Source organism: Benincasa hispida, chromosome 4 (assembly GCF_027475165.1).
Source record: "Benincasa hispida cultivar pf3 chromosome 4, pf3_genome.v1.1, whole genome shotgun sequence".
Classification (NCBI taxonomy): domain Eukaryota; kingdom Viridiplantae; phylum Streptophyta; class Magnoliopsida; order Cucurbitales; family Cucurbitaceae; genus Benincasa; species Benincasa hispida.
The window spans coordinates 66095237-66107816 of NC_143481.1; the positions used below are offsets into that span (position 1 = coordinate 66095237).

The 12580-nt window shown below is 31.2% G+C and overlaps 1 protein-coding gene and 1 long non-coding RNA gene across 3 annotated transcripts; one reads left to right on the plus strand and one right to left on the minus strand.

The window, feature by feature from the left end:
* Nucleotides 1-868: 868 nt before the first annotated feature.
* Nucleotides 869-7142, plus strand: LOC120075217 (lysine histidine transporter 1-like). Its single transcript, XM_039028429.2, has 7 exons — nucleotides 869-1136; nucleotides 3843-4384; nucleotides 5584-5977; nucleotides 6207-6312; nucleotides 6602-6693; nucleotides 6806-6874; nucleotides 6968-7142. Exons 1-7 carry the CDS (start codon nucleotides 1074-1076, stop codon nucleotides 7064-7066), a joined length of 1365 nt encoding a protein of 454 aa, XP_038884357.1. The 5' UTR covers nucleotides 869-1073; the 3' UTR covers nucleotides 7067-7142.
* A 2208-nt stretch (nucleotides 7143-9350) lies between these two features.
* Nucleotides 9351-11495, minus strand: LOC120075219 (uncharacterized). Of its 2 annotated transcripts, XR_005481230.2 has the most exons (5): nucleotides 10782-11495; nucleotides 10600-10686; nucleotides 10226-10277; nucleotides 9952-10067; nucleotides 9351-9659 (listed from the first exon to the last, which is right to left on the minus strand). It is a non-coding gene; the product is annotated as an uncharacterized LOC120075219 (long non-coding RNA). The 2 variants fall into 2 exon arrangements; XR_005481231.2 differs by lacking the exon at nucleotides 10600-10686 and having other exon boundaries at nucleotides 10782-11494.
* Between the last annotated feature and the right edge of the window lie 1085 nt (nucleotides 11496-12580).

Sequence of the window (12580 nt, forward strand, 5' to 3'; positions counted from 1 at the left end):
TATAAATAATATACATATTAACTTTTTTTGGAAATCATGAAAAGTTTATTTTTACTATTTTAAATTTATTTCTTGAATTTTTTGTTTTTATATTTTTTTCCAGAAATAATCGAAATCGATATTGTTTTTTTTCTCGATATTTTTGTCAAAATTTCTGTAAAATTAAGACATCAATATTTCTGTAAACATCGATATTTAAAGTAACAATAATACCTATTTTATTCATACACACCAATTGTCAGCAGAACATGAAACTAATATTTTGTACATATTTATGGAAAATCATGACCTGTAACCATAAAAAAGTTTCAATATTCTTTTCACACATGAATCAAAAAGGAAAAATGCCAACCTAAAAACACACAATTTAAAGAAAAAAATGCTGTCCTTTTTAGCTATCCTATACAATCATAATCAGAGTGTATCATCCATATTTAAACAAATAAACAAAGTGATGGTATTTTTATGTTTCCTTCAAATTCTCGACATTTCGCTATCGTTTGATAATCAATTGATCTTTTTATTTAAATTTTTAAAAAATAAACTTAATTACAAATACTACTTCCACTCATAAAATTTTACGTTTTATTATATATCTACAATCTAAATTCTACTCATAAATTTAAAAGTTAAGTAAAATTTTAAAAACGTTAAAAAATAACAGAGAGAAAATAAACATAAATTTCAAAGGTAGAAATAAAATTATTATCGAACTAGATATTAATAACTTACGTGTTTGTTTGGATTAGAAATTCGTAGACAATTTCGAGGGAGAAATAGAGTGTTTTTGCCGGCAAATTAAATAATATTTTAATAGGTCTTATTAAAATGGAATATGAACCCATGATTTATTATAAAATAATGAATTAGAGAGGGTCTTTGGGTAAAAGAAAAAAAAAAAAAAGGTCAAACAAACAAATATTGGCAACTTGTTTTTATATATATTGGTATTTAGATAGAAATGTAGAAGAGAATCATTATTATTTGCATAAGAAGTTGTGAGTTTGTTTGGTGTAAGAACATACATAATTATTCATCAATCTGAGTTTTATTAGTTTGAGAAATTAGAAGTGATGGGAACTCATGCACCTGAATTTGAAGCAGATTCTAAGGCTTATAAAGATCCTAATTCTTTTGTAAGTTATTCTCTTCTTCACTTATATTCCTTAATTTTTCTTCAATTTTCCCTTCTTATATTCTTCACTATGAATGGGTTTGGGAAGGAAAAAACATGAGCTTATAAAATTTATGCTTGCTTTCATTGTGTTGGTAAGTTTGAGAAAAATTAAGCTTATTATTAACCATTTCATTTCTAGGTTTATATTTTTAAAGTTTATGCTTGTTTTCACTCATTTTTTTAAACCAAAGTCTACAAATAAAAATATTTTTTTTTGAAAAAATTCCAAAATCTTCGTTGGGTCTTTAAGAACAGAGAATGGATAAAAAAAAAAAAATTGTAAATTTAGTTTTCAAATAAATAGTTATGAATGTGGCTAAGACTACTTTGATTATCAAAATAGTTAGCTTTTTAGAAGTTAAGAGATTGACTTTTCTTTTTTAAGGATAAGATTGACTTAAAGTCTGTGTTTAATATGTAAGTACATAGTTGAGAAAAGATAGTATATAATTGTATAAAGAAAGTATAGTAAATTTTGAAAATTATTATGAAAAATTTGAAAAGTTTGAAGTGTTGGATAAGTAAATGTGCCTATCAAATGTAGGTTTGGTTTTTAATGTAGGCTAATGAGCATAGAGGTTATATATATATATATATATATATATATATATTTTATAGTTTCTATGATCATTTTTGCTCAAAGAAAGGATGATTGATAATTGTTTCTTTACAATTATTTTAAAATAAAAGTGATTGTCTTTCTGTAATAGTAAATATTTAAAATGGTGTATATGTGACATTTAGTTTCAAAGTTAATATGCAATATAATTTAATAGTCAGTTATGTAGGACTTTCATCACATTATGTGCGTACTTATTTAAAATATTGTATACTCATTAACTATTCATAGACCTATTTAATATTTTTTTAGAGTTTGCAGACCTATTAGATAAAATCTAAAGTTTTAAAGATCTATAAACATAAAAATTTACTTGTAATTAAGGTCCTTTTAGTAACTCTTTTATTTTTAGAGGTAGAAATAATTTTTATAAATTTAATTTAAAAAAAAAATTAAAATAATTATCAAACAGATCCATTATTAAAAAAATCAAATACATATTAATAAAATTATTAGGCACGAAAAGGGGCGTAGACGAAGGCCCACGTGCCTTGTCTTTTTCTTATTATTTATCATAATTTAAAAATAAACACTTGATGCCAAACAAATCAATAAAAGGTGTTACATCGTTGAAATCGACCTTGTAGACTTTTTGTACGTGGATGCAATACTTAAGAACTAGACCACGTCTTTTTTTTTTTTTTTTTAATATATATATTAGGCCACGTCTTTTTTATTATTTATATAATTGTGTTTGTATATTTATTTTTTGTAACTTTTTGAAAATTAAAATATTTTTGGTTCTTATCTGAAGGATGGATTTGGAATTGTTTTTGGAAGAGATCTAAGAATCTTAACCGTTTTTTTTTTTGTGTTTATAAAAATCATTTCTATTTCTTTAAAAATAAGTTATTTATTACCTTTTTAGATTTTCCTATAAGCCTATATATGCACTTTATAATAAAATTTTAATTTTCAATTTTATTTAACACGTATTATATATATATGCTTTAAACAATTATTTAATAATTATACCCTATTAAAAAAACTAATATTAAGTTCATTTTAGGTATTATATCTAAAGCACATGATAATTTAATATTTATTTATCAAATACTATAAATTACTTGTTCAAGTATAGAAATAAAATTTTTCATATTATTTGCTGATTTTATTCAAAGCATGATCAAATGAAATCTTATGTTTGTGTGTAGTTAGTCTATTGTAACTTAAAAACTAAAAAAATCTACTAATTATTTCAGATTAGATCGGGTAGCCAATCTAAGTACAATTCAATTAGTTTAGATATATAATATTGACGAAAATGTAAGAAGTCCAAGACTTATTAAACTAAACTAATATATATGTCAAGCCAGCTTATAATAAAAGTTGAGTCCATACACTAATCATAGGTCATCCTAAAATTAACAATATTATCCATCTTTGTTCTCATATAGTCTTGTTTTTATTAAATAATAACAATAAAAAATTAGAACTTTTGACTTTAATCCATAATTTTATAAAATCAATGCAAGAAATCACCTTTCTTTTAGGTACTACAAACAAGAATTTAAACCTTTTATTAAACCTTCCATTCTAAATAAAAAAGGAAAAATTTAGTCTTGAGTTCGTTAAAATTGGTTCATTTAATTTCTAAGTTTTCAAAATACAAATTTTTAGTCTCTAAATTCATAAAAATAGATTTAAAAGGTCCATGCATTAATTCTATATATTATTATTTTAAATTAGAAAATTGATAGTTTAAAAATTACTTCTTCTCTCTTAAATTATTTTAAACAAATATTTGTAATTTAAAATTTCATATAATTATATAAAATAAAAATAAAAAATAGTATAGGGATTCTTTAAACTTATTTTTAAAAATTTGGAGAGTAAAAAAAGTAGCTTTTGAAAAACTCATGGACTAAATTGTTTTAAAAAGTTTAGACATACTTATTCTTCAAAACTTGAAATTAAAAGAAGTAGTTTGCTGATCAAAGAAATACATAAAAATTGTAGTCAGTTGGCATGAGTCGTATTAAAAAATCACACAAAATTATATAAATCAAGGTGAAAGAAAAAATGAACAGAATATTTGATGAGCAGATAGAAGAGAAACTAAAGAAACAAAAGGAAATAGACGATTGGCTTCCAATCACATCGTCAAGGAACGCAAAATGGTGGTACTCCGCCTTCCACAACGTGACGGCAATGGTGGGAGCCGGCGTGCTGAGCCTCCCGTCAGCCATGGCTTCACTAGGGTGGGGCCCTGGCGTGACGGTGCTGGTGATTTCATGGGTGGTCACACTCTACACTCTATGGCAAATGGTTGAGATGCATGAGATGGTTCCGGGGAAGCGGTTTGATAGGTACCATGAACTGGGCCAGTATGCGTTTGGTGACAAGCTTGGGCTTTATATTGTGGTGCCGCAGCAGCTTGTGGTTGAGGTCGGTGTCAATATTGTTTATATGGTTACTGGTGGCCAATCTTTGAAGAAATTTTATGACACTGTCTGCCCTTCTTGCACTAGAATCAAACAGACTTATTTCATTATGATATTTGCTTCTGTTCATTTTGTGCTCTCTCATCTTCCCAATTTCAATTCCATCTCCGGTGTCTCTCTTGCTGCTGCTGTCATGTCATTGAGGTACGTTCTATGATTCTACTAATACTTACAAGTAGTAACAAGTGGAAAAACGTGTTTGACCTAAAGAATTGGGGTTGGAGAAGTATACTTCACTCTTTGTTCGGTCCAAGGAATTCATGGACCTACAATTTAACAAGTTTATAATTAAAAATATTTAGATGTATCTTGAGTTATATCTATTTCCACCCAAGTATCCGATCATAAGTTGCACTTGATAAACTTTTCTTTCACTTAAAAAAGATGTTTTCTTAGGCTTTTTCATTTGTGATAAAGGGGATGCTTGGAAATTGTGTAACTTGCCAAATATTGTTTTTTATGTTTTATTAATTTTTGAGCAATACTTGGGTGCATCTTAAGATACACTTATCTCTATACATCTCACTCTAGCTCATCATATATATATACACATATAGAAAGATGTAAGAAAAATTTGTCACATGTCAAAATTATGATTGTACAATTTGGTGGATGTACAAAAATTAATGTAGTTTATAATGGATCTAAGTATTTTTCTTAACTTCTTACACTATGAGTCTCATTAGAGATGTACATCGGTTGGCCGATGTTGATTTAACGAGAAACCAACATTGAAAAGAAACCATGACATTTGGATTGATAGCTTTTTATTTTATTTTATTTTTTAGCTAAAAGCCAAGTTGAATGAAAGGAAAGATGAGCTGATAATATGTTAGCATTAGTGTTATGTTAACATGATTTTCAACTTTTTTTCTTTTTTAATTTAAATCAATCATGGTAATGGATTTGGAACTTGGGCTAATATACATATGTCAATCGGTCAGTTGATTTTTTTCATTTTTTTAATGAGAAAACCGATAACTGATCGACTAATGTTACAATCAATGAGATCAAGTTTTGGTGTCTTTATGTACACCCTTAGACCTAGCTTACAACTTCACAACTCTACTCTTTAATTTACTTCAAACGTTCACTAAGAAAGTTATGAAATATGAGACTCACAATGTAAGGTATTTTAGTCGTTGGCCTCTGCACAAACTCTTTAGACCTAACAATGGAGTGGAACTCTACCCAACTTCAACTCTTTGGGACAAACTCTAGATCCTATAAAATATGTTTGCTCTGTAACAATTAATAGATACATATACAAAGTTTCTCTTGAATATATACACAATAGTCCAACTTGTCAATAACATTTAATTTATGGTGGTGGACGTGAACAGTTACTCAACGATAGCATGGGCAGCATCGGTGCACAAGGGAATACAAGAAGACGTGCAATATGGATACAAAGCACATTCCACACCAGGCACCGTTTTCAATTTCTTCACAGCCTTGGGGGACGTAGCTTTTGCATACGCAGGCCACAACGTTGTGCTAGAGATTCAAGCCACAATCCCTTCTACTCCGGACAAGCCCTCCAAAGGCCCCATGTGGAGAGGTGTCATTGTTGCCTACATTGTCGTCGCCCTTTGCTACTTCCCGGTTGCTATTATCGGCTACTGGATGTTCGGTAACTCTGTCAAAGACAATATTCTTCTTTCTCTCGAGAAGCCTGCCTGGCTCATTGCAACTGCTAACATGTTCGTCGTCATCCATGTCATTGGCAGTTACCAGGTTTTGTATTGAAAAATTATTCTACAATATATGATTGACAATTATGCATTGTTTATCGTAGGAGAGAGAAACTAGGAAAAAAAGTACCTTAAATTTGTCCATTAATCTTATATACAAATTTACGAGGTATGTTCTAGTTTCTCTCTCATACAAATCGTGTCAGCCATATTGTTATATTCATGTTTTTGTTTTGTTTTGAAGTAAATATTGTGTCATTTTTTTTGTCTAGATCTATGCAATGCCGGTGTTTGACATGATTGAGACAGTGTTGGTCAAGAAATTGCACTTCAAGCCTTCTTTTCTCCTTCGCTTTGTATCCCGCAATATATACGTTGGTGAGTAAATATAAAGTACATGTTTAGGAGTGATTTTGAAATAGTTAAAATCACTTTTTTTAGGTTTAAAATCACTCTAAAACATATTTGTGATCACTCAAAATCAATTCATTTGTTTAGTTTTACATTTTCAAACGCGTTTTTCAGACTATTGAAATTGATTTAAAATAATTAACAGTATTTTTCGAGAATTTATGAAAGTGATTTTATCCTCCAAACATTACCTTAGAGATAAAAGTAGGAACTTTAACACACACATTTGAACCAAATTGCGGGTTTTTGTTGGCAGGATTGACAATGTTCATTGGCATTACCTTCCCCTTCTTCGGTGGGCTGCTAGGGTTCTTTGGTGGCTTTGTCTTTGCCCCTACAACATACTTTGTAAGCTACAATTAATTATTATTTGCATTCCCTTAATTAATTACCCCTTTTTAAAACATCATATATACACTTCATTTGTTTTGATTTTCTTCTCTCTTATATACATTTCCAGCTACCTTGCATCATGTGGCTCGCCATTTACAAACCAAAGAAATATAGCTTGTCTTGGTGGAGTAATTGGGTATGTCTTCAATTATAACTTGAATTCAATGGAAATTAATACTCTCACACAATGTTCTTAATTAATTTAGTTGAATGTTATGTCGTTTTTCAGGTATCTATAGTCCTTGGAGTGCTTTTGATGATCCTAGCACCCATTGGTGGGTTGAGAACAATCATATTGCAAGCCAAGGATTACAAGTTTTATTCTTAAACAATACCAAAACCACATGACTCTGTGTGTTATGTGTCCTTAATCAATAATAATTATATGCCAATTTGCTCTTTAATACCTATATTCGTACGTCCCATTGTCCAAACTCACGTTAATGCATGTCTCTCTCTTCCAATATAATATTAATGTTTATAAACTTTAATTTGGGAATTGATGCAAAATGGGTTTTTTTTTTTTTTTTTTTTAAAATTGTTTTTAAGAATAAGGGGAATTAGTTAATTAGTATTTCTCCTGGCATTTAGGTTCGAACCTTGGGCTAATTTCAAATGTAGTTTTGTGAATAAGGCATTAATTACCATCTTCAAAGATAGATAGTCATTTGATTTTTCACGTTGCAATTATAGAACTGAGAAAAGCTTGAAAACCTGAGTGAGTCTTAGTCTCTATGAAGTCACTCAAAATACACCACTTTTGTTCTATCAGTTTGGTTCCTTATAAATAAATCATCACTACAATCATTTTGACTTTAAATATAAGTTAACATTTTATAAACAATGATAGACGGTAATTTTGGAAAAACACACTTCTTTTGTTTTGGAAAAACACGCTTATTTTGTTGTATATTATTATTGTATTAGCACACATTCAACATGCACTTTTATGATATGAATCATATGAAACATTTATATATGCATATCAGGATTAATTTAACATTTTCTCTTAAAAAAAGGGACTAATTTAACATGTGTTAGTATTAAATTAGGTAAATAATTGGTTTATCAACGGTTTATTTAACATGCATTTTTAGTATATCAAAGTACACCGTTCACAAATATAAATATTAATACTACAAGAAAACAAGTTTATAGCAACAATCTTTTTTTGCAGCAGTTCAAAAAGCGCAACAAGACTTTAACAAATTGCAACAGTTTCTAGCAACATTTAAATAAATCGTTGCAATTGTTTGTATTGTGACAATTCTTTTTCCAAAGATCTTAAATAGTTTCAATTTATGTTCAATTATGGAATTTAATTTCCAATTTTATGTGGTAGTTTTTCAAAAAAAAGAAAAAAGAAAAAAGAAAAAAGAAAAAAGAAAAAAGAAAAAAGAAAAAATTGTATGTTTCAATTGTTTTAGCATTGACATGTTTTCATTTTTTTTTCCTTTTTTTGAAGAGTGCATTTAGATCTGTTGCAAATATATTAGAATGGAAGTTAATTATTGGTGTGGGTGGATTCTGGAATAAATGGTAAAATGGTCAACAAACAACAAACAAAGGAGAGAAGAACAAGCCCAAATGAGAGATAGGCCTGGTCGGCCTCAATCAAGTTGTGGCCAAGCTCATCAATAATGGCCCAGGAGTGATGAGCCCAACATATGCTTAGCTAAAAAGGGATGAAACCCTAAAATTACTAGGTAAGAATGTAGACCTAGTCGGTCTCGACCCAAAGGGAACCCATGAATAGTCGGTCCAGTAAAAAATCCTAGTCAGATAAGGAATAGGAGAAGGGTCAAAACCTATAAATAAGGCAAAGAAGAACGTAAATGGACAAGTAAGTTCTCCAACCAGTATCAAATACTATCTTCTCCTTCTAACCTTCCAACTTAAACATCAAAGTGGTTGTGGCTTACGCCACATCGTTGTCTAGGTTTCTCTTTATTTGTAGGCGAGTTCTCTTCATCTAAAATACAGATTTACTGTTGTTACCCCATGGAGATCAAGTACACTAGCTTGGTCAAAATTTGGTAACAATAGTTGATGCCGTCTATGGAGCCACTACAAGAATTCTGGACTTTAATATCGGTTTAAAACTGACATTAAAAGACTTTAAAGTCGGTTGACAACCGACATTGAAGATCGTGTTATAAAAGGTCTTTAATGTTGGATGTCTTTAATGTCGGTTTTAAACCGACATTAAAGCCTAGAATTATTGTCCATTTTTTTAAATGCCATGTCCATTTTTTCAATTATTGTCTAGAATTATTGTTTGTGTATTCAATATAATTATTGTCCAATCCATTTTTAATGTCGGTCAAAAAGTTAAAAACGACATGTCCCTAAAACCAAGGTAATCAACCTGTACATGTACAAAATAAATTCTTACTTGCTTTCACAAATCCATAATAATAAGTCACAAAAGAGGAATTGGAGATGATAATTTAACTCTAAAACCAAGGTAATCAACAAATTTCCAAAATTCATAAGTGTTACATAGAAAAATTAAAATTTTGTTAGATCCAAACAACTTTTATTGGTGTATAAAAAAAGAACGAGAACTTAATATAAACTAAAACTTGTAAATATCCCCCCCAAAAAAAAAGTGCACACAAACTTGTTGCCATTATATAGTATTTTCCAAATAATTTTTCAATTGCTCCTTCGTTATGTTCTCTCTACCATCTACCATAGGTTTGATCCAAATCGAAAGCATGACTTCTTACAAGCAGAGAAAAATGGGCAAACAATATATAATAAGACATGTCCAAGAAGAGATAAACATCTTATAAATATTACCTTGTACTTGTTATTAATGTTGTTATGAAGTCCTTTTTGTGTTGGATGCACCTTCTCTACTTGTCAACCTTCTTATAACATGTCCAATGCAATCTTCCTATCTTCCTTCCAAATCCCTAAGAATTAAAATTTAGCCTTACACGTCAAACTTAAACCTAACAAAATGAAAAACTTCACTCAAAATCATTTCATTATTGCTCAAATGAGTTAGCTCAAAAATTCTAATTCAACTAGTTTACAAAAGAACTTTACTCTGAAATAGTTTAATTCTTAACTCAATTTAACAAATGCGAACGATGAATCAATAATGCTAAAAAGAAAGTCTAAGAATTTAGAGGGATTCACTTATGAAAGTTAAAAGAAGTTAATTCAAACCGTAAGGAAATATTGTGTTATTTCGTTGTTTACTTGTCTTTTGCAGGAAATATTGTGTTAGAGGATAGTGCACAGGACACAATGGAATCTTCCAACTTGACATGTTTCCTTGAGGGATCTTTTGATGTAGGAGTTAAAACAGATGACCCCTGCAAACATTTGAATCTACATTAACCACAAGCAAACAAGCATGACAACAAAAAACCATAAGTTGCATATCAAATAGTGTAGCAAGTTACTATGTATAAAGGCATTATTTGCTTCAGTTAATATAACGGTTTTGGTTTAAAGAAAAAGAGTCACTCACTATTCAGGGCAAGAACCAACTGGGTTGCATGCGTCCCTGACCTCTATTTGCTCTGAAAATAATGTAACCAACACATAAACTTAATTCCATTGAACAATTCATCCCATATAAATCAATAATTCTCCATTAACCATGTTTTAAGATATGTGAAAATCAACTCGAGCAAGAAACTATCCCAAGGAACTAAGATTGAAGAGAGCTTGTGAGATTCAAGCTAGGAGCGGAATTAACCAAGTGAGGATACTGAAAAATCAGCAGTAAAATAAAAACAACAATAAAAGAAAGATTGACAGCTGAAATTCTGTGTTGTTTTTCATTGTCCTTTATATGCCCTTACGTTCAGTTCTAAAGTGGATAACAGAGAGATAACTCACCCAAGGCTTGATGGAGAAGTTAAAACTCCTTCAAAAACACAAAACATTAGCTTCTTCTTCCCTTACATGACAATAAGTTTCTTTCACCTGTTTTTAATTGAATTCTCCAAAATTAAATTCCACTTTCCGAATTGTTCCTATTTTGAACATAAAGAAGTATTCAAGGAATTTAATGAACTTACCAAAATCGGCTTTGGAGGCTTAATTTCTCTTCAACTTCACATATATTTATCAGTAAAAAACAGGACCGAATCAACCCCTCCCTCACTGTTATAGTACAACAATCCATTCTCATAAAAACTCAAGGTGAAGTCCCCATAATTAGATGGAATTAATAATGGTTGGACTTGATTTCTACTCTAACTTCGCTGACCTCTTCTCCATGTTACAATGCCAAATCGTAGAACAACTTCCCTACTCCTTTGTCTTCCTCATTCTCTTTCTACATGTTAGAGTTCATTTCTACAGATCTACGACCCATGGCAAAGACCTACGACTACAGATCTACATTGTTGACGACTGATAGAGACCCATGGCCAAGGAGAGACCCAAACGTGATGGCGACTGATGAACGGACGTGATACGCATGACAGAGACCAATAGACGGAAGACACCCATGAAAAATCTATGTTGTTGAAGACCCACGAAACTAGAGTTGATTTCTACAGATTTACAGACCCACGACAGAGACCCAGAACTACAGATCTGCATTGTTGAAGACTGATAGAGACCCACGACCAAGGAGAGACCCAGATGTGACGGAGACTAATGGACGGACGGTGGACAACGACGGATGGATGACAGACACCTTGATTCGCACGACCAAGGAGAGATAGGGTTTGGGTAAGAGAGAAATGAAAGGGTTTGGGTAGGAGAGATAGGCGCGAGAGTGTTGAAAAATGAAAGAGATTTTTTAATAAAGTAGGAAAAAAAAAAAGACCTTTAATGTCGGTTTTAAACCGACATTAAGCCCTATTTTCAATGTCGGTTTGAAATTGACATTAAAGATCCATTTTTTTAAAACTGACATTATACATTCGGTTTCACTTTTTCCAACCGACATTAAACCCCAAAATTCTTGTAGTGGGAGGAATACTCAATAGCACGCTTAGAAGGTCTATTTAGAATGAGTCAAATGTCCATAAACTTGAATTTGAACAGAGACGAATCTGACTAAGAATACCACATTGGAAAGTCCGGAAGGAAGAAACTCCTCGACCTTGGCTCGAGGATCAACTTATGAAAGACAAAGAAGATGGTATCGAGTCAAGATCGTCACATATTAAGGATCAAAGGTGAAGAGTCTCCTCGACATTGGTCAAATGAGGGTAAACTTGAAGAGATATTTAAAGCCCAAGGACATGGGGTGAGTGAATTAGATTCCCACGACCTCAAATCAGAGGAATTGAAGGTTTTGAAGCTACTTACTGAAGCAGCGGGCAAGGAAGACAATGAAGGGAACGAAGTGGAGTCAAAACATCTTTGTTCGGCCGAGGCCGAGGTCGAGGTCGACCATTGGACTTTTAAGAAAGGAGAACTCGGATCGAAAGGGATTCTTGATTCCTCTATAGAAAAAAGGAACAATTGATTTCCCAATGCGCTAGGTAGATTGTCAAGACCGACCCAAGAAATTTCAAGAGAGGAAGACTCAAATCGGAAGAAAACCTCAAATCCTCAAAAGAAAGAAGAAACGATCAAATCCCCAACCAAAAGGGAGAGATTGAGGCTGACGCCAAGGTCAACCAAAGAAGCCAATCAATGAAAACTTTGGAATTAATCTCACCCACCACAGAGGATAAGGGGGTAAATATTAGAACCAAAATGGGAGAAAAGCAAAGAGAAAGCATGATCAAATTTTTTAGTAGGAATGCTGACATATTTGCTTGGTTACATGAGGATATGCCCAGAATTGATCCCAGCATAATAGTACATCACCTTAATGTGGATAGAGATTTCAAACCAGTAACATAAAAGCAACGAA

What these genes read in the sequence shown, in the direction of transcription:
- LOC120075217 (XM_039028429.2), top strand. Translation starts at nt 1,074, where the DNA reads ATGGGAACTCATGCACCTGAATTTGAAGCAGATTCTAAGGCTTATAAA. An exon ending in ATCCCGCAATATATACGTTG is followed by an intron (nt 6,313 to 6,601) that starts GTGAGTAAATAT and finishes TTTTGTTGGCAG; the next exon opens with GATTGACAATGTTCATTGGC. An exon ending in TTGCCCCTACAACATACTTT is followed by an intron (nt 6,694 to 6,805) that starts GTAAGCTACAAT and finishes ATACATTTCCAG; the next exon opens with CTACCTTGCATCATGTGGCT.